Source organism: Bombyx mandarina, chromosome 24, assembly GCF_030267445.1.
Source record: "Bombyx mandarina strain Sakado chromosome 24, ASM3026744v2".
NCBI classification, from domain to species: domain Eukaryota; kingdom Metazoa; phylum Arthropoda; class Insecta; order Lepidoptera; family Bombycidae; genus Bombyx; species Bombyx mandarina.
In genome coordinates, this window is record NC_143230.1 from 9,193,927 (window position 1) to 9,216,940 (window position 23,014).

Sequence of the window (23,014 nt, forward strand, 5' to 3'; positions counted from 1 at the left end):
CAAAACGTTTCAAAAATGATCTCGCCGCAGAAGTAAGATGACGCTAGTTGAATTATATTTTCCTTTGTATGGGAGTTACACCCCCCTGACGCGCGCTAAAAAAACTCCCTTAATGTGTCATGTAAAATAGAGGGAAAAAGGCCTAGGGGTAGAGGTCCCAAACGATGGTCGGACCAAATAGCGGAGGAACTGGGGATACCTATCAGCGACGCACTCCACCGGGCTGCAGGGCGGGATCGATGGAGACAGTTGGTTGACGAAATCGGACGGAGTCACGATCCTCAGCAGTGAGGAACCGATCGAAGAGAGAGAGAGAATGTGTCATGTTTTGAAGTCGTCGTGGCCTAAAGGATAAGACGTCCGGTGCATTCGTATATAGCGATGCAACGGTGTTCGAATCCCGCAGGCGGGTACCAATTTTTCTAATGAAATACGTACTTAACAATTGTTCACGATTGACTTCCACGGTGAAGGAATAACATCGTGTAATAAAAATGAAACCCGCAAAATTATAATTTGCGTAATTACTGGTGGTAGGACCTCTTGTGAGTCCGCGCGGGTAGGTACCACCGCCCCGCCTATTTCTGCCGTGAAGCAGTAATGCGGTTCGGTTTGAAGGGTGGGGCAGCCGTTGTAACTATACTGAGACCTTAAAACTTATACCTCAAGGTGTGTGGCGCATTTACGTTGTAGATGTCTATGGGTTCCAGTAACCACTTAACACCAGGTGGGCTGTGAGCTCGTCCACACATCTAGGCAATAAAAAAAAATCCCATGTCTTATAACAGAAGAAAGATCTAAAAGCGTTTTTCGTTTCTTTATCGACAACAGTACGTGTCAATTTCTTATAAGACATTGAATTTAACTAATCGGAACACCGTTAGATGCGGCTTAACTCCGCATCAGTGGAAACGCACCCTTAAGCTTCGAGTCTCGAGCTGGGTGGCAGCATTTACGTTGTTGATGTCCACGGGCACTGGTAATCGGATCGCCAATACCAGTGTACACAGTAAACATAATTAAAAACAATGAGTTTAAAATAAATGTTTATTATTTATTTATTTAAGAAAGTACTGCCACATCACAAACATTTAACATTGAAAATGACTTAAACTATTTAATTTATGGCCTATATTTAATTGATGCATGTGACAATAATGGCGTACATATAATTGGCAATTCATCGGCTCGAAGATGGAATACAATAATAATAAAAAAAAAAAACACCTAATGAAAACATACTTTGAAATTCAAATTTAACAAGTAAAACAATACTATTTGTTGAAATATTAATAAAAATGTCTAATAAATGTCATGTTTTATATATCAACAAAAATTATATTCATAGGCGATAAGTTAAGAGATTAGTTTTTCTTGACTTTAACACTCCTGTTACAACCCCCACCGGTCACGGAGGTGTAGAGGTAACACAAGACCCTCCTGGCCACTAGGTACACCGCGAAGCACGCCAGCAGCAGCGCCGCTATGATGTCCACGAGCCAACGCTGGTACCACGGATACAGCAGGCTCTTAGAGCGCAGATGGTAGGCTCCTGTAACATAAAATATATTATAACTAGCGACCCACCCTCGCTTCGCTTCGGAAACATTAATGATAGTTAGGCATTAGGCAGCGGCTTGGCTCTGCCCCTGGCATTGCTGAAGTCCATGGGCGACGGTAACCACTCACCATCAGGTGGGCCGTATGCTCGTCTGCCTATAAAGGCAATAAAAATAAATAAATAAAAGTTAAGTCCCGCGATGTTACCCGCGGTTATTGTCGTACCGCGGGTGACGCCGCGGGGCGAAGCTAGTCTAAAAAAAGTAGCCTAAGTTACTCCTTATATCATCAGCTACCTGTAAGTGAATATCCCGTCAAAATCGGTCCAGCCAAACAGACAGACAGACAAAAATTGTAAAAAATGTTATTTTGGTGTATGTGCCGTATATATATTCATAAGCATGTAGTAAAAAGCGGTTATTACAATATTACAAACAGACACTCCAATTTTATTTATATGTATAGATTGAGAAGACTAATCGGCTTCTATCATTCTATCTGCGTAAAAGTAAAGCATGAAAGAGGAGTGAATGCGATGGAGATGGGAATGTTGAGATAAATGTATGGAGTGACAAGAATGGACAAGATAAATGAGTATATCAGAGACTAGCGACCCGCCCTCGCTTCGCTTCGGAAACTGTAATTTATTATTGATTTCTCCGCTATTTAATGGATGTTATTATACATATAAACCTTCCTCTTCAATCACTCTATCTATTAACAAAAACCGCATCAAAATCCATTGCGTAGTTTTAAAGATTTAAGCATATATGGGGATATAGGGACCGAGAAAGCGACTTTGTTTTATACTATATAGAGAAATGTGAAAGTAGCCCCGGTAATCAAAAAATGAAACGGACGGTTAGCGTGGTATGGACATATGATGCGTAGAGAGAAGATGCACGTGACTAGGAGATGTATGGAAATGGTAGTGGTGGTGGTAATGGATGTATGGAAGAGGTCGACCGAAGAAGACATGGATGGAGTGTGTGAATGACGATATGAGAGAGAGAGAGAGAGGAGTGAAAAAGAAGAAGAATACTCTATTTGGCAGTTACTCTTGCTGGACAGTAGAGCTCTACCAAGCCAAGAGTGGGTATGAAGAGGAGTTCCACACGCCCAAGGCTGTTTCGCATATGACTATCACCCAATCGTACCGAACCTACGACTGCTTCACCGACGAATATAACTCACCGTTAGTTTCAATGGCGACCTTCACGTAATGCGATATCAGCTTGGCCGGCGGCACCAACTTATCTGCGAAGATCTTCGACAGATATCTCGCACGTTTGTAGTAACTGAAAAAAATTATGAAAGTTTTTTTTGAAGTGTAACTTCTTTAGGCGCATGGGGGTAAAATTTTTACAGAACGTCATGCAGGTATGCAACGGAAGTGACATCAAACTACTATTGAAATTAAGTACTTGTCAAATGTCAGTAGTAGTAGTTGTTGTATTTTTCCAACTGGAAAGGCAAATGTATCATACCATACAGCCTAATATTTATAATATTTTTGTGAAAAATGTTAATAGGAATTGAAATGAAATGAAAAGAATTTGGAACATTAATCAAATAGCATGAAATTAAATTAGTCAATTCAATTGGCAAAATATTAGTCATTTACAATTTAGAAATCTAAACATAATGTGACTGTCAACACTGAGGTTTGAGATTGACATTTGACAGGCTTTTGGCGGGAACATATCTTCCTTTTTCCCTTCCTCTAAGTCTCGGAAATCTAAAGTTTTAGATTTGTATAAATATAAGCACGACTTATAAATTAGTTCGCCAAAAAAGTTTCACTTCTGACATGTGTACTTTGTACGCACGCACTTTTTTTTATTTTGCTTCGATGGGTGGACGAGCTCACAGTCCACCTGATGTTAAGTGGTTACTGGACCCCATAGACATCTACAACGTAAATGCGCCACCCACCTTGAGATATAAGTTCTAAGGTCTCAGTATAGTTACAACGGCTGTCCCACCCTTCAAACCGAAACGCATTACTGCTTCACGGCAGGAATAGGCAGGGCGGTGGCACCTACCCGTGGGAACTCACAAGAGGTCCTATCAACAGTAATTAATATATTTCTAAGGGACTTTAAATACTAAAACATACATTAACAAACAAAAGAAGGCAAAGATTTAGGCAATCCAGGCGTCTTAGTAACACAAATCGACGTAATTGCTTCAGGTCACCGGTGACTAGGGCTGCCACCCGTACTTCATAATAAAGTATTGTACGTTATTTCAGCTAATTGTACTCTATACTTTATGTGAAAAATAAAGTACACGATAATACTTAATTTGACATGATTTGGTTTCTTTGGGATTTTGAAAAGTTTAGTCATATTATGTACTTTTTTGTTAAGCGCAATACATCGATTGCTCAATCGATGTCACCACTCGCCAACGCCATATCGACTAGCAACTTAACCTCAAATGTCAACAATGTCACTGTCATTGTCACAATTGATCGTGTTTGATTTTATCAATTACAACATAATAATAATAAATAAAGTGATACGAGGGCTGCACTAAAAGTATCGGGAATGGAATATTTCCACTGTTCCTATCATATTAAAATCTTTTTAATTGAAAACTCCTTGGTTTTAAAAATCGAATACCATTTATTTATTTAAAAAAAGATTCTCGGTCTTGTCACGAGGTTTTGTCAAACTTGTTTAGTCGTTGAGAAAATGGAATTGACTCGAGAAAATTCAAGAGCGATGATTTATTATGACTTTCGAAGTGGTTTAACACAAAAACAGTGTGTTGACCGGATGATTTCTGCATTTGGTGATGAAGCCCCATCCAAAACCACAATTTGTCGCTGGTTTGCTGAGTTTCAACGTGGACGTGTCAAGCTCAGTGATGATCCCCGTCAAGGTCGTCCAAAAACTGCAGTCACCCAAGAAAACGTTGATGCTGCGCGTAAGCTGATAGAAGAAGATCGACATGTGACATACCGCGAAATTCAGGCAACTTTAGACATTGGCATGAGTCAAATACAAATAATCTTGCATGAACAATTAGGTGTAAAAAAGTTGGTTTCCCGATGTATACCGCATTCGCTCTGTGAAGAGCAAAAAGCGGCTCGCGTTACTTGGTGCGTCAGAACTCTCGAAAGATTCCACGCAGGATCCTCAAATGCTGTAAACAACATTGTATCAGGTGACGAATCCTGGATATACGCGTACGAACCCGAAACAAAAAACCAGTCACGAGTTTAGGTGTTCGAAAATGAGTTAAAGCCAACAAAAATTGTTCGTTCACGGAGTGTTGCAAAAAAATGGTGGCCACGTTTGTCTCCAAAACCGGCCATGTTACGACTATTCCTCTTGAGGGACAAAGAACGGTTTATGCAGAATGGTATGCTAGCATTTGTTTGCCACAGGTCGTTTCTGAACTCCGTAAAGAGAACTGCAACCGCCGCATCATCCTCCATCACGACAATGCGAGTTCTCACACCGCGCACAGAACAAAAGAGTTTTTAGAGCAAGAAAACATAGAATTATTAGACCATCCGGCGTACAGCCCCGACCTAAGCCCTAATGATTTCTATACTTTCCCTAAAATAAAGAATAAATTGCGTGGACAGAGATTTTCATCACCTGAAGAAGCTGTGGACGCCTACAAAACGGCCATTTTGGAGACCCCAACTTCCGAATGGAACGGTTGTTTCAATGATTGGTTCCATCGTATGGAAAAATGTGTCAAACTTCGCGGAGAATACTTCGAAAAGCAATAAATACATTTTTAAATAGTAATGTTGTGTCACTTCGTTAATTCCCGAAATTTTCAGTGCCGCCTAGTACTTTATTTTCATACTGTAATGTACTTTTTTTTCCTACCCATGCACTCTATCTGCAAAAAAAAAACGTGGCAGCCCTACCGGTGACCTATACGGCAGTCAAAGGGCTAATGTAGTTTTAATTGTGCAGTACATAAAATGATGAAGTTTTATTAGCGAATATTAATTTTCATTAATGTTTCCTAATTAGCTCACCTGTCGTCGCTCAGCATTTCATTCAGAGCCACCTTCATGTCCTTAGCCATATGAGGCTTGTACTCTATACTTTTCGCAAATCCGTTACGGACAGCGCTATTGGCGTTGGAGGGCTGGTCCCCGAACACCGGCACAGCGAGGATCGGTACCCCGTAATGCAAGGTCTCGAGGATGCTGAGCAGGCCGCCGTGCGTGATGAAGACCTTCATGTTCGGATGAGCTGTGGTGGAAAAGAGGAGGGGTAATGTTAACTTAACCGCAAAAATTATAGTTTACGTATTTACTGGTGGTAGGTACTTTCTGACGGACGCACAAGAAGTCCTACCACCAGTATATGTTTCGACTGTTTAATGTTTAGGCATATTACATTTGTTGCTTGATTTTTAATACTCGATGTTATTATTCTTTCACTGTAGAAGTGGTTCGCGAATTTTTGTAAATTAAATATTTCATTACAAAAACTGGTACCTGTTTGCGGGATTCGAACCACGGCACCACCGCATCGTTCGATACGAATGCACCGACCGTCTTATCCTTTAGGGCACGAAAACTTAAAGGCTATTCGTGAACATACCTAGTATACTGGACTGAGGCATCCACGATCTAATGTGAACGTTCTTCGGTAGATCTTGGAGATCCTCTTCGAACTTCCAAAGGACAGTCTGCGGTATAGACCCGAACACATCCAATAACTCTCGTCTAGTTTGTTCGGAGAGTTTGGACGACTTGAGCACCGAGCCCATGCTGAAGTACACCACGCCCTGCGGCGACGAGTCCAGGATGTGCTGCAGGTCCTGGCCGCCGAAAAACATAAGGTTGATGACGTCACTCAGGGATTTTAGGACTTTTGAAAGTCTCGAAGTATGTATGACATAGACACTACGAATTATTGCTTTGATGGGTGGACGAGCTCACAGCTACTGGAGTCCAAAATGCACCACCCACCTTGAGATATGAGTTCTAAGGTCTCAAGTATAGTTACAACGGCTGTCCCGCCCTACAAACCGAAACGCATTACTGCTTCACGGCAGAAATAGGCGGAGTGGTGGTGGTGGTGGTTTAATAGTCGTCGTGGCCTAGCGGATAAGACGTCCGGTGCATTTGTGTTGAAGCGATGCACCGGTGTTCGAATCCCGCAGACGGGTACCAATTTTTCTAATGAAATACGTACTCAACAAATGTTCACGATTGACTTCCACGGTGAAGGAATAACATCGTGTAATAAAAATGAAACCCGCAAAATTATAATTTGCGTAATTACTGGTGGTAGGATCTCTTGTGAGTCCGCACGGGTAGGTACCACCGCCCTGCCTATTTCTGCCGTGAAGCAGTAATGCGTTTCGGTTTGAAGGGCGGGGCAGCCGTTGTAACTATACTTGAGACCTTAGAGCTTGTATCTCAAGGTGGGTGGCGCATTTACGTTGTGGATGTCTATGGGCTCCAGTAACCACTTAACACCAGGTGGGCTGTGAGCTCGTCCACCCATCTAAACAATAAAAAAATAAAAAAAACCTACCCATGCGGACTCGCAAGAGGTCCGGCCGCCAGTAGTTACGCAAATTAATTTTTTTGCGGACTTGATTTTTATTGCCCGATATTATTCCTTCACCATGGAAGTCAATCGTGTGAACATTAAAATTTGTTAAATACGTATTTCATTAGAAAAATTGGTACCCGTCTGCGGGATTCGAACACCGATGCATCGCTAAATACGAATGCACCGGACGTCTTATCCTTTAGGCCACGACGACTCTCTATCTTCCCTACCACTGGCTCTCATGAGCCGTTGACTCCAATAACTGCTTCGAGGTTGATGGTCTACAGGGGTCTTAGATACTGGACAGGCTCGGTAAGTATGCGGTTCTCAATAGACTGGTCGGAGAATCAAATAATTAGCCCCAGCCGGTATTATTTGGACGTTTTTGCTGACCCTGTCGCATGTTTTGGACGATAAGTTGACAACTAAAACCTTACTTGATATAGTAGCTAATCTATATATTAATACGTGAAGCAAAAACTTTGTATCCACTTTTACGAAAATTGTGCGGACGGAGGAGTATGAAATTTTCCACACTTATAGAGAGTACCTATAGAGAAGAAGTGCACAATGCTAATATTTGTTTTTAAATAATGCATAAAAGATACATTAAATCAATAAAGAAAACATTACACACACTACATACCATGTATTAGACGCACACACGCATGCATACTATTTATTGTCAAACTTTTGTTCTTGACGTCTGTTGTCAAATTGAATAGTAGTAGTTTTATTTTTTCAAATGGAAAGGCAAAGGTGTCGTACCATACAGCCTAATCTTTTATATATATATTTTTTATTCTATGAAATATGATACTATGAAATGAAATGAAGTTGATTAATAATATGAAACATGACATGATATGAATTGAAATGAGATGAGATGAGATGATATAATATGGGATACTTTTATGCAAAATGATAATATGAAGTGAAATGAAATGAAGATGATTAATTTGAAACATCAATCAACTGGGATGAAATTAAATTAAATGAGATGAGATGATATGGGCTGAAATATAATCTCAGTAAAATGGTGGTCGTTTACGGAGATTTTTTCAGTGGACTTTTCGGAGGATCCCGAGAAGTTACGTCCAGCGGCTTTGTTTCATTTTCCCACATTTGTGCACTTTCACAGATACTAAACAGTTAATAAACCACCGTTATTACACATTTAAACCTGAAGAAACACTAATTAGACAAAATAAAACAAATCGCATAACTTCACACCTCGCGTTCCCGCCAAAAAGTCCTGTCAAATTGAGATTAAATATTGTTTGTCTTTGTTAATATTTTTTATAGAGTAGCCTTGGCGAAATTTGTGATTACAGAAATATAAAATACAATCATAATAGTGTACCAACTTACAATTACAATTAATTATAGTCGAATTTCGACTACTGCGGGACCTCTAGTGTAGTATTTTTGTTCTATTTTTAAACAAAATAATGAATCGTGAGTTTCACTATTGCATGAGGCTGGCACGTGTCGTTGGCACGTGTTTTAGCATTTACGAGTACCTTTTTTTCCAACCTAAGCTGATAGCCTTAAAGAGGCTATTTCAGCGGACGAGTAGCTAGTGTCACAATAATGTTTAAGTTACTTGTAGTGTAGTGTGCTGATGATGTATAACATGTTGTTATCCAATACAATATGAATGCGAGTGCGAAACATGAACATGAACATGAACGTGAACGTGAACATGAACATGAACATGAACATGAACATGAACATGAACATGAACATGAACATGAACATGAACATGAACATGAACGTGAACGTGAACGTGAACATGAACATGAACGTGAACGTGAACGTGAATATGAACATGAACGTGAACGTGAACGTGATCTTGAACGCGATCGTGAACGTGATCTTGAACGCGAACGTGAACATGAACATGAACATGAACGTGAACGTGAATATGAACATGAACGTGAACGTGATCTTGAACGCGAACGTGAACATGAACATTAACGTGAACATTAACGTGAACGTGAACATGACATATGAACATGAACATGAACGTGAACGTGAACATGAAATATGAACATGAACATGAACGTGAACGTGAACATGAAATATGAACAAAAACATGAAAAAAAACATGAACATGAACATGAACATGAACATGAACATGAATATGAACATGAACATGAAATATGAACATGAAATATGAACATGAACAAGAGCATGAATGATCGATTGATTTCGGCTTTGTATAGCGCTATCTCTGTCGCACACTACCTACGTGACGTATCACAGTCGTTCGAGTGCTTTAGTGAGCGCTCGGACTGTTTTAGTGTCGTGCCATATTCATCGTCGATTACTCTATATGTTTCATCTCTTGTGTCGCTGTTTCAATACATCGGGTTTCAAATCAATGCGGCTCTCAAAGCTTCCATAATCAAATGAATAACAAAAGAAAACTTTAAGTTTCTACAAGTCTTTGCCGGTTATATTGACAGAATCGGAAAGTAGTGACTTACTTCTGGCAAGGGTGGTTGTTTTTGAGTTTTGGTTTTTATTTACATACAAATTAGTGTAATTAGTAAAACAAAGTCACCACAATGCTGCTGATTTCATCTGCGAGGTAGACATGCATTCCGACTTGAATGGCCATTTGTGATGCCTATAAGCCGCATCACAAGTATCGCATTTGAGAGCCAACAGAATTCGCGTTTTCAAAGTAAAGGCTTACCTTCGGCAAGGGGGGTGTTTTTGGGTCGATATGGTAGCCCGCGATCTCGACGACGTTCGGGGGCAAGCTCAGGGGCGGAGCGAAGGCCGGGTGGGAGTTCACAAGCAGCACCGACACGTTGTACAGGGCTTCCTCGAAAGGGGGCAGCGCGACCCCTCGGGCGGCGGCCAACGGCGCGAATAGGGACTCGTAGAATGCCACCGTCTTGGGGCGGTCTAGCCTGTAAGCCAAGTCGACCAATTTCAGACCAAAAAAAAACCTTAGAGCTTAATCAACACGAAAACTAATGAACTGTTTCTCCGAAACGACTAAAATAATGTTATGACTCTCTCTCTCTCTTCGATCGGTCCCTCACTGCTGAGAATCGTGACTCCGTCCGATTCCGTCAATCAGCTGTCTTCATCGATCCCGTTTTGTAGCTCAGTGGAGTGCGTCAGCGACAGGTACCCTCAGTTCCTCCGCTATTTGATCCGACCATCGTTTGGGACCTCTACCCCTAGGCCGTTTTCCCTCTATTTTACCACCCACCACAAGGCGTTCCAAATTGCTGGTATCCCTGCGTGCAACATTACCGAAATACCGTAATACCGCAATGTTATGACAATAATATAACAAAATTTTAAAAAATACGTAAAAATAGTATTGAATATCGCGAGAACCGATGAAAATGGCCACACCTGGCTAGTCTGGCACTTGGAGCTCGTGTTCCACAACGTCAGACCAGCGGTACTTGGCCCCCCTTACGCCTTCCCCCCTCCGGTACACCCATCCATACATCCTGCTCCATTCACACAAACAACGCATGGTTAATGAAACCCCTAAATCAAGTCTCGCTTACCAATCAGATATCACCATGGCGCTGTGGAGGAAGATATTCTTCAGCCTGTCCCAGAAACCCATGGGGGTTGGGGCGTTGTTGAACAGCAGCGGTATGGTGGTGACCGACCGCACCTCATCGACGATGGCTTCCAGCTGAGGCATCATTGCGATGCTGGACATCAAGATCCAGGGCACTTGAAGTACTGCCGCGTAACTGAAATAAGTTTTTTTTATATTGTGTTGCAAATGATGTGACAATAAAAACCAGCAGCGTAACGACAAGTTCTTTTATTTGTGCAAGAATGCAGAAAAGTAGTTAGAAATGGCTGGCATGGCTTGTTTTATTAACACTATCCCCCCTTCGTTGGCTTTGGCTGGCGGCGGTGGCGGTGGCTATGGCGGAAGGGGGCGTGTTAATATGGCTTGGCGGCTTGGCTGGCGGCAGGGCATGACAGCTGACGTCACGTCCGTTACATTCGGCCATCCTGCAACAATTGCTCCCGCAATGGGGAACACACAAAAACATTTAGTTCTCAAATAAATCAATAAGGTCTTCAGTTTCGAGCTGCTCATCGGAACTACTAGCGCTATCGGACACATGGGCTATACTTTTATAGGGCTTTAATGAATCTGTTGATACCAGGCCAGTGAAGTTTTTATAACTTCGTAAACCTTTTAGATATACTTCTAATTCGATAACAATTGTTACCTACTACTTTAGTTACTACATACGGACCTGAGTACAAATCGTCTAATTTGGTATTAATCCTAGCGGCGCTACTAACCAGTTGGCGCCTGTCTCTATGATACAAAATGCCTTTTCTTATAAACATGAGCTTTTTTTTTATATTAATGTTGTGTGTACTCGCTTGTTTTATCCTAGCTGCAGCTATCTTACGCCGTGCGTCAACAGTTTCTGGTTCGAGACCAGGAATCGAAACATCACATATTGACCTACCAGAGCGCGCAAAGATTAAATCACAAGGCTTGTAGCCGCTGTTACTTTTAATTGTGTTGTTTGTGCCTCAATTAATGGAGTTCACTAAATTATTTGAAGCTTCACTAGGATCAGTTGCCCGCAACACAAAATTGTATGTTTAGTTTGTTCAACCTGGCCAATTAGCGCGCGGACAAGCAATACCGTTTAACGTATGCCTAAACTGTTTATCTTCTGATATATTTTTTTTAAAGTACCTACTCGTAAAAGCTTTCCCGTAGTCTGTCACCACGTGATTCGGGTATCTGGACAAACCCTATTAATATATTTTTCAATGCACGAATGGTCCCGATTAAATTTACAGTACGCGTTAGTTCAGCTATCACAAATTTAGACAACGCATCTTTCATTACGATCATGTACTGGTTGGTGCCCTTTAGATGTCTTACAGAAGGGCATCATGTTATATATTTGTACCATGCGCATAGTATCAGATGGTTTAGAGATCGGATATAGACAGTCTTCTTTTTTTTAACATAGTTATCCTTCTCATGTGTACAATAAAGACATGCTGCCACGTATTTCCTAATAAAGCGTGTCATTTTAAGAAACCAATATTGGCTTTTAATCAGAGCTAAACGATGATTTAGATCCACGTGACAAATGTCGTCATAGTGCATTTGTACAATTTTCCATTTAGCCGAAGGGACTGCGAGTCTATTTCCCTTAAAAAAATTTTCGAACTAGTTCATTCATAATTATCTTTAACATCAGCGCGACTTCGTCCGCGTGGAATATAGTTCACAAAGAATGCTTTATTTTAGTACAAATTGATTAGCATAAAAAAACGTTATAGTGAGCCAACCTTAACATATGCTATCGCGGACATTTTTTTTTTAGATCTTTTAAAGGGGTACAATTCTGTCACATTATTTTAGCGAAACTTTAACAGTTTCTGCAGCGCACGCACCGGAAGCTCTCAAAAGGGAAAATAACCCGATTTTGAAACATTACTTACTGGTACTTCGCTTGTATTGGTCTTAGCTGACCCAGTGATGGTCTTAGCGGTGCTAGCGTTATATAGCCTATAACCTTTCTCAATAAATGGGTTATTTAACACTGAAAGAATTTTTCAAATCGGACCAGCAGTTCTTGAGATTAGCGCGTTCAAACAAACAAACTCTTCAGCTTTATAATGTTAGTATAGATTGCTTTATAATCGAACTAAGCTTTTCGTCCTGACATTGCACAGTACAGAATCAATCAGTAACTAAGACGATTCACGTTCATCATGTCAACAGGATGCCTATTAAGCGCGTCTACAAATTTTCCATACGTTCACCAGGTCTATACTCAACACTAATGTCATAATCTTCTTTCAAAACTCACCATCGCGCAATGCATGGTATAATGTCGCGTTTGGTAAGCGTAGCACAAACCACAGTACAATCAGTTTCTACTATATCATGTTTACCTACTTCATAAACACGGAACCTACGTAGCGATTGTATGACCGCCAGGTTATGAGCTCTTAACTATGATACACATTCTTCCTTCCTAGTAACCCGGCTAAAATAGTATAACAGGCCGCAGTGAGTTGTCAGTTTGTTTTTGTAATAGTATACCAGAAATTCCTAAGTTACACGCATCGGTTTGTATTTCTGTAGGAAGCATAGGATTATACAGAGCTAGCACAGGTTTGAAACGTAAGCTGTTTTTCAGTTGTTCGAAATTCGCGTTTTGTTCACGGCCCCACACCCATGATTTATCTTTTTTTTTTTTTAAACCAATAAACTGTCGCACACTATAAGCATTATTTGGCACAGGACACTGCGAAACGGCCGTCAATTTTTGTTGCACCCGGCTGTATACCGTCTGAAGATATTTCATGACCTAATAAGTGACTTGTTCCTCCAAGAATGAGCATTTACTCATATTTAATTTTAAGTCTCCACCATAAAATTTCCCAAGTACTTTCTCAATAATTATTGAACCCGATTTTATACCAACTGAGGGTAGATGTAAATCGTTTAAAATTGCTAGTATCTCGATTTGACCTACATTTATTTTTACCCATTTCTTTTCTACCCACAGACTCAATTATTTTATTTATTAAACGCATTTAACTACCCCACCTAGTGGAATAAGGTGGAGATAAAGAAGAAACGCATGAATACAGATGGCGCATTTGCTAAACCAAAAGGAATTCTAGTGTACTAGAAATAATGACCTTGCGGTGTAATGAAAGCAGTTGTGTGTCTGGCACAATGCTCAATTGATGGTAGCCCTGGGCTAAATCTAAACTCGTGCAGTACTGTTCGGTGGATACTTTTATATTTTACCATAGCGTTTAACGCACGATAATCAACGCATAGCCTACTGTCGCCGTTCTTTTTCTTAATAAGACCACTGGTGAAGCATGACTAGATTCAGATTATTTTATAATGCCGATGTCTAAAAGTGGCGATACACGGGCTGATCACTAGTAAGCTTAATTTGCATTTGAACTAAATTGGCAATACCTAAATCATGTGTATTCGTAGCAAAGCAATGCTTATACTGTATTTTTTTTAATCTGAATGACTCCTAATATTTAATGGCTCCTTTTAATTTTTTTTATTTCTACCCACAAATCTCGAAATATTTGTAATGGCATGGCTATGGCAAGTAGAAATGCAACACACCTGGCTGTTTGGCTGTGGCTCCTCGCAGCTGTTGGCCCTCAGCAGGACCTCGCCCGGCGGCCACAGGATGGTCTCCGAGCCCATGTTGATGTCTTTGATGTAGCTGTCTTCGCCGTTCAGCAGCGTCGCAGGCAGGGAGAAGGAAGCTCGTAGCCGTGAATCTCGTGAAGCGCCGTGAAGCTCGTAGTGCCGCAGTGGAGTAACCACGTTGCTGCTTTTTTAGTTTCCCTCTACGTGAACCAGAATGATGGAAGGACAGGGCGGCAGGCGCTTTTGGTCCGACGACGTCGAAGTCCCTTTGATTTGATTGTTCCAGGTTCTTCATCCTGTAGCTCAAGTATCGCCTTGTGGACCTCTTTCTGAAGCAATTTTTCAACACTTTCCTCGCCAGTGAAATAGGAGCTTCATCTTCTTCAAACTTGTCAGAAGACCGAGACATCTGAGCGTGTATATGACGTTGTTTCATTTCTTTATGCCACTTCTGATTGTTGCAAATGATGTGACAATAAAAACCAGCAGCGTAACGACAAGTTCTTTTATTTGTGCAAGAATGCAGAAAAGTAGTTAGAAATGGCTGGCATGGCTTGTTTTATTAACACTATCCCCCCTTCGTTGGCTTTGGCTGGCGGCAGTGGCGGTGGCTATGGCGGAAGGGGGCGTGTTAATATGGCTTGGCGGCTTGGCTGGCGGCAGGGCATGACAGCTGACGTCACGTCCGTTACAATTGCTTAGATGGGTGGATGAGCTAACAGCCCACCTGGCGTTCAACCTGGAGCCCATAGACATCTAAAACGCAAATACCGCCACCCACCTTGAGATATAAGTTCTAAGGTCTCAGTATAGTTACAACGGCTGCCCCGCCCTTCAAACCGAAATACATTACTGCTTCACGGCAGAAAACACACGTTACAAGTCAAAAATTCGTTTCTTTCCTACACGTCCTCAAATAACGCGATGCGGTCCCTTGCAAAGAAGACGGGGAATACGAGCGTGGTCTAAGAAGTCTCACTTCGACCTTAATTATTTAAGCCAGGTTCTTTAGGTTCATATTGTTCATAATAGAAAAAATGTGTGTGTGTGTGCAAGTCACACACGGTAGAAGTGAAACTTATATAATATAATCACAAGGGTCAACAAGTCCGCAGTGCAATGGAGCAGCCGTACCCCGGAGGAACCGCCGGCGTGATCACGGTATCCCGACGTCAGGTGAGTGTGATTTAGGAAGAGAAATACGAGAACGTCTATCAACTGTTTAACATCTCGTCACCGCGATTCAGGAATTGTTGAATTTACGTGCAGCGACATCTTTTGATAACAAACTAAATAGAAATAAAATAAACATGGCGCGTAACAAAAATGAAGATGGCGTGTAACCGAAAAACGTTACATACGTTATTTTCCTCCCTACGTTACTTCAAAAAAGAACAACAAAGAAAACCGCTTTGAATAAATTAAAATGAGTAGTAGCATCAATGTAGTCAAAGTCAATTAAATACGCATTATTAAGGGAAACTCAAAAGCGTCTGGTCAGATCTTGGTCAAGTATAAATAGGAGGCTTATAGTGAGTGAGTGGTTACCGTCGCCCGTGGACAGAGCCGAGCCGCTGCCGACCGCTAATCAATTTTTAATTAATTTAAAATAGTCTACCTCGAAGGGCTAATGTTTCTAGAATTATTTGAATTAGATGAATTGAAGTATTCAGGAAGGCAATAGAGGAGCACTATCTATCGCTTTAGTATTACTTATCAATATGTATTTATTTTATGTATTTCATTATATATGTACGTGTATTTATATGTTTATATTATTTATGTGTGTAATTGTGTATCTACATAGTGTTATTTATTTATTATTATTATCGTCATTGTGTATTGTATCAATAAGTAAATTGATTAGATTGAATTCTTCTACCCACTTAAGTAATGCTCTCCCTCTTTATGAACGGTTAGATAACTCAATTGTTGAGTTAGGGTCGCCATTTTATAACTTTTCGCAATTATTGTTATGTATTAACTGTTTATTTATTTATTTATTTTATTTATTTATGTATGTACACACAGAAAAGAGGACATAATACAGAGTAATAGGAAAATTATGTACAAAGGCACTGCTTATTTCTTTAAGAAATCTCTTCCAGCAGACCTGCGAGAGGATAATGAGAATAATAATAAAAAGTGATGAGTGTGTGTAGAACAAATAACACATAACTAAAATAACAAATACAATATGAGAATTATAGTAATGCACATACACATACAGAACTGCGTGTACAATAAAGAATAAAGAAGTTTCTTAGTTTCCCAACCATTCGTTGGTAGCCTAACAACTGTTCCAGCTACGCTACGTTCGGTCCGGGGGCTGAGCCTGAGATATCCCGTGCCAGCCCCGGCAAGAGCAGTGCTTCGTTGAACGCACCACCAGATCGAAATAGCAATGACCGTACTAACCCAGCTTCGGCATCGTTGAAGAACGATTCCGTGATGACCGCGTCGTATTTCCCCTGGACGATCGCCTGCTGCAGGGCCGGTGTTGCCATCGACACTCTGGTGATATTCTCAGCCAAAGCTTTCACGAAAGATACACCAACATTCGAGTTTCTCTGGTCATGCATTTCCATAACTAAGAAGGATGAAAGATAGATAAATGGCGGTAGCTGTCATACAACACAAGATATTTGAGTCGACTATTATCAACGCCGGCAATGTGACTTTTGGACAATTATTGCTAAATCAGAAAAACGAATTATTGACTTTGTATTCCATTGGCAGTCACAAAACTCTTCTGAACGACATCTTAGATAAATAACAGGTTAAGTATTAACCTTTATTTAATGCAGGTTTCGAACCGTATTCTTTGAAGGAGACGATTATATTCAAATCAATCTGTATTGACATATCAATAACATTTTTTTGTCCAAATGCACAGATTGCCACCTTTGATAATAGACGACTCATTTGATAGATACCTGAATCTCTGGTGCCTATTGACATTAACAGTGTCGTTGACAACGAAATCAAGGCAAGAGCTCTATGTCGTAGTTATAGTATTAAGTAGTACTAGACGATGACCGAGCTTTGCTCGGTATATTTTTGTTTTTATTGATAAATTGTGTTTTTTAGAAATTATATTTAACTACGTTTTATATTTTGATAAAATTATGAAATATTCCAAGATCGTTTAGGCATTTCTAAGTGAACACGTGAGTTAAAAGGACACAAATAATATAAATAAACAGTATATTTTCTTGGTCTAACCTTAAACCAAACACTCATTGGCTTCGGGTGGCTTAACAACGCCATCTGCTGAAATAGCTTTAGTGTTATTGTGTCTTTAAAGCAGTTAGTTGCTCTCAATTATGAAAAATAGTATTAATATTCGCCAATAGAGTCATAAAGTTGATTATCGATAAAGTTGATTATTGAAAACATGAATAAAACAACATTTTTTAAAAATAAATCGTAGCTAGATCGATTGATCGCCCCCGAAATCCCCTGTATACTAAATTTTATAAAAATCGTTGGATCTGTTTCCGAGATTCAGATTATATATATATTTATATATTATATATACAAGAATTGCTCGTTTAAAGGTTTAAAATAAGATATACAACGGCTGGCTCCTTCAAACCATACTGTTTCGCGGCAGAGGTAGGCAGAGCGGTGGTGCCTACCCGTGCGGGTTCAGAAGACGCTATAGCATACCTACTCAAAGTCTTAGAAACGTCCTCAACAGAAATAGTAACTACTTCACACTATACCAATATCACGTTATACAAGAAAACCGGCCGTCTTATCCTTTAAGCCACGACCGCTTCAAGCCCAGGGACTATTGAAAACATACGATTACTGCTGATCTCGAATGTTCTGGAACTTGCTAAAAACAAACGTGACTAAGAAAACTCTATCTAAAACCTAAATAGTTAAAGTCGAAATTCGTTCAACAAACCTAACTTAGTTATCGTAACAGAGTTCGCTTACTTTTACTTATAGCTATTGTAGCGCTGACGTCGACTACCTTCAGACCTTTGGCCAGTTCGCTCGGAGGATACGGAGTCACCCAGGTCACCTGGAAAAGAATATAAAGCTTCATTCTCTACGCGAAGCGGCCATGTTGGAAACTTCCGTTGGGGATACTACGATGACGAGCATGACGTCACAATCCCCGCCAGGTGTCACCACTCATCCAGCAAACATCACGTAGTAGGGATGAGGACGAAGCCGGTCGCCTGTCTTACTCAGTGTACATTTTTCAGCCATGTTTTTTTGGTTTTATTTGTGTATCAATCGTAGCTTGCCAGCCATGTTTTTTGGTTTTATTTGTGTATGTTCAGTAGGTCTGAGAATCGCCCTATTTTTCATACCCCAAACATTTATTTTTTATTTTTATTTTTTGGATAATTTTTTTTTTTGTTTATAATGAGGTATTATGTGGTTCAATGAGATTTTTTTTCTAAACTAGAATTTCCGTAGAAATCTTATTTAAGGCAACACAACGTTTGCCGGGTCAGCTAGTAATATTATAATATGGTTGTCTCACTCTTAAAATAGGAAAGCAAGATACGCGGCAAAAAGAGACCCAATTATTATAGTATATTCCCGTGTGGGTAATAATAAGTCTAGGGCTAGGATTCCCTGTAATATAGTACTATAGGGACTAAACACTTTTTTTATTTTTTTTACCTACCTATGCTGAATGGTGATAGTCTTGAGAGGCTATTTCAGTTTTACCCTAACGTGTAGATGAGCTCACGGAACTCAAACCGGAGTGTTGCCAACACTGACCCTAGCAAGAGCAATGCTTCGCAGAATCTATCACCGAATCGGAAACGCGACCCACTGAGAAGATCCGGCGAGAAACTCAGTGGGCTGTGTCTGAGGGTTCGACGAGGATGATGACCGGTCTGTTGACGGGAATCCAAGCGTTCTCAATTTTTATAAATCAGAAACCGAATCGTTAGCTAGTTTATTCAAATAATATGCTAATGTATTGAAAAAAAAAATTGACAAAATACAAAATAAAAAGAGAACATCATTAATACGGTCCAAGTTAATTAAATATGCATTATTAAGGATAACCCGAAAATGACTAGTCTGTTCTTGATAAGGTGCAACCAATACAATATGACAAACACCAGATTTCAGAGGGATCATTAAAGCATCATTAAAAATCGTTTGACCTAGAAAACAAAAGTTCCAAAACAAGACGCACATAAAATAGTATCGTATAATTGACGACCTCCTTATTTCGGAGCAGGAGTCGATTAATTAAATTATTTTTTTTCCTTTTTTTTCCTACCTATGCTGATAGCCTTGAGAGGCTATTTCAGCTTCACCCTAACGTGTGTAGGTGAGCTCACGGGGCTCAAGCCGGAGTGTTGCTAACACTGACCCTAGCAAGAGCCATGCTTCGCAGAATCTACCACCGGATCGGAACGCGACTCACTGAGAAGATCCGGCGAGAAACTCAGAGGGCTGTATCTATGGGTTAGTTCGCTTGTCGAGCCCTTCGTCGCAAGCGACGGGTTCGACGAGGTCGGTGACCGGTGCTTGTGGTGCCTAAAAGCACCGTTAATGGATCAGGAGAATCCGTAATGACGTGCTTTTGGCGACGTCGACGGTTTACCATTCGGTCTACAGGATCGGGTATGTAGTTTCCAGCGGCCACGACAAGAGAACCTGTCGTGCCGCCTTCTCAAAGTGGCGCAGCGATGCCGATTTATTTCCTACCTATTGTGATAGCACAGAAATAAGTCAACGAACATAGTAAAAGTATAACCAGTATTTGGTTTTTCAAAAAGAAGACTCTTTACTGAATTTCATTACTTACTGATGTTATGAAATATCTCCTTTCTTCATATTCGTGTCATTGTTTTTGTTTTTGCTGTTTGCCACAGCACTATAGGGCATATTTGTATCGATTTGTCTATGTTTTTACGTTGCGAGAGCAGGAGCGGGACTTTATTTATTTATTTTTCTTATTATTTTTTTATTACTGGTGGTAGGACCTCTTGTGAGTCCGCGCGGGTGGGTACCACCACCCTGCCTATTTCTGCTGTGAAGCAGTAATGCGTTTCGGTTTGAAGGGTGGGGCAGCCGTTGTAACTATATATGAGACCTTAGAACCTGTATCTCAAGGTGGGTGGCGCATTTACGTTGTGGATGTCTATGGGCTCCAGTAACCACTTAACACCAGGTGGGCTGTGAGCTCGTCCACCCATTTAAGCAATAAAAAAAAAATAAAAAAAATATTGTCCTTGTAGACAGACGAGCATACGGCCCACTTGATGGTGAGTGGTTACCGTCGCCCATGGACTTCATCAATGCCAGGGGCAGAGCCAAGCCGCTGCCTACAAACCTACTCATGTTGCGTAATGAGAGCGCGTTTAGAAAAGCATGCAATATAGTGCATGGTTTTGGCACGGGTGCCACGCTCACGTAGCCGTTCTATCTTGATATTATTTCTGTGGCCGATAGCCTCGACAGGCTATTTCAGCGTAACCTTAACTAGTAGGTGAGCTCACGGGGCTCAAACCTGAAGTTGTTGCTAACACGAACCCTAGCAAGAGCCGTGTCTCGCAGAATCTACCACCGGAATTTAATTAGTGACAAACATCATTAGCCCTTTGACTGTCGTGTAGGTCGCCGGTGACGTTTTCTATTACTAAGGGTCAGAATTGCCTAAGTTTTTAAAATTTATTTATTGCTTAGATGAGTGGACGAGCTCACAGGCCACCTGGTGTTCTATAGTAACTGGAGCCCATAGAGAACTACAACGTAAAGTAAAATAAATCCTCATTTGTTTTTTTATAATTTTTTTACAATAAACAACTTTTTCATTCTATTTTTCTTTTTATTTGTTGACCTTACCATCTGTCAGTGCAGGTACGTTTCTTTATTGACGCGGCTTATACATAAGTGCGTTCTTAGTACCGCTGTTTTTTTTTTTTTTTTTATTGCCCTTGTAAGCGGGCGAGCATACGGCCCACCTGATGGTGAGTGGTTACCGTCGCCCATGGACTTCAGCAATGCCAGGGGCAGAGCCAAGCCGCTGCCTACCGCAAGAGAAAGGGACGCCAGACAGACTGGCGCCGTAACTCGTTACGTAACGAAGCGGCTTACCCTCCCATAAGAAGTTATCACTTCAAAAACGAACCTCGTGACCAGCTTCAAGCAAGGCGTCGACTATCCCTTTGCCGAGGGAGTTGTGGCTGCGCGAAGGTATCGGGAACACGCAGAGCACGTGGTACGCACGCGCCGACGTCACCACGCACACCAAGAAGAAAAGCAGTCCGAGACACCTCATGATTGTCTGAAAAAAAACAGAAAAAGCCTGAGAAAATAAGACTAAGAAAATAATGATTTGTGGTGAATGGTTTTATATATAACTAGTCAGGTCATAAGTATTGTCACACAGTAAAAACTTTTCTTTTAGAATGCTGGCCACAAAAAAGTTTATTGAATTCGAATTTCGAATTGTTCATGAAAATAAAAATGTATACTTTTAGAATTTTACTCATTTTTAAATATGGAGTGGACGCTTAAAGAAGACCGTGTTGCACTTATTGCGTTGCATCGTTGCGGTTACGCGCCAATTCAAATTTTTAACATACTGAAAAATTTGAATATAACCAAAAGATTCGTTTATCGTATTCGTTTATCAAACGATACAATGAAGACTAGTGTAGATGACAGGTCAAGAAGTGGTCGCCTTCGGTCTGTTAGGACTCCAGTAGTGATAAAAGCTGTGAAGGCGCGAATTCAAAGAAATCCCAAACGTAAGCAGAAACTGTTGGCCCTTCAGATGGGGTTAAGCAAAACCACGGTGAAAAGGGTGTTAAATGAAGACTTAGGGCTTCGGGCATATCGAAGAAAAACAGGACATCGTTTGAATGCTCGTCTAATGGACCTGAGACTGAAGAGATGCCGCGCTTTGTTGAAGCGGTACGCAGGAAAAAAATATCTGGATATTCTTTTTTCGGATGAAAAAATTTTTACCGTAGAAGAGAGCTACAACAAACAAAATGATAAGGTGTACGCACACAGTAGTGAAGAAGCGAGCAACCGTATTCCGCGTGTCCAACGAGGTCATTTTCCTACCTCGCTCATGGTATGGTTGGGAGTTTCTTATTGGGGCTTAACAGAGGTACATTTTTGTGAGAAAGGTGTAAAAACGAATGCAGTTGTGTATCAAAATATAGTCCTGACGAACCTTGTGGAACCTGTTTCTCATACCATGTTCAATAACAGGCACTGGGTATTCCAACAAGATTCGGTGCCAGCTCATAGAGCGAAGAGCACACAAGACTGGCTGGCGGCGCGTGAAATCGACTTCATCCGGCACGAAGACTGGCCCTCCTCCAGTCCATATTTGAATCCGTTAGATTACAAGATATGGCAACACTTGAAGGAAAAGGCGTGCTCAAAGCCTCATCCCAATTTGGAGACACTCAAGACATCCTTGATTAAGGCAGCCGCCTATATTGACATGGACCTCGTTCATGCTACGATAGACGACTGGCCGCGCAGATTGAAGGCCTGTATTCAAAATCACGGAGGTCATTTTGAATAAACTTTAGTGTCATAAGAATCTATGTTTTGTTAAGTTCATTTTGGTATATGAATGGTTACATAATGAATAAACTTATTTCAATTATTTTACATTAAACATGTGACAGAATTTATGACCTGACTAGGTATATAGAAATAGGCAGGGTGGTGGTACCTGCCCGCACGGACTCACAAGACGTCCTACCACCAGTAACTA

General features: G+C 40.7%; 1 protein-coding gene and 1 long non-coding RNA gene across 3 annotated transcripts in view; both read right to left on the reverse strand.

The window, feature by feature from the left end:
- Nucleotides 1–1,033: 1,033 nt before the first annotated feature.
- Nucleotides 1,034–23,014, reverse strand: part of LOC114241621 (UDP-glucosyltransferase 2-like) — a 97,083-nt gene continuing 75,102 nt past the window's right edge. For both annotated transcript variants that reach the window (XM_089737847.1, XM_089737846.1), the window contains exons 2-10: nt 21,404–21,559; nt 18,229–18,316; nt 16,699–16,870; nt 10,649–10,843; nt 9,811–10,030; nt 6,144–6,363; nt 5,570–5,789; nt 2,755–2,858; nt 1,034–1,552 (exon numbers count right to left, since the gene is read on the reverse strand). In XM_089737847.1, the coding sequence (XP_089593973.1) occupies nt 1,365–1,552; nt 2,755–2,858; nt 5,570–5,789; nt 6,144–6,363; nt 9,811–10,030; nt 10,649–10,843; nt 16,699–16,870; nt 18,229–18,316; nt 21,404–21,553 (1,557 nt within the window). In that variant the 5' untranslated portion in view covers nt 21,554–21,559 and the 3' untranslated portion in view covers nt 1,034–1,364. The remainder of the gene's footprint in view (nt 1,553–2,754; nt 2,859–5,569; nt 5,790–6,143; nt 6,364–9,810; nt 10,031–10,648; nt 10,844–16,698; nt 16,871–18,228; nt 18,317–21,403; nt 21,560–23,014) is intronic.
- LOC149500046 (uncharacterized) lies at nt 10,903–14,365 on the reverse strand. Its single transcript, XR_016325282.1, has 2 exons — nt 14,251–14,365; nt 10,903–11,114 (listed from the first exon to the last, which is right to left on the reverse strand). It is a non-coding gene; the product is annotated as an uncharacterized LOC149500046 (long non-coding RNA).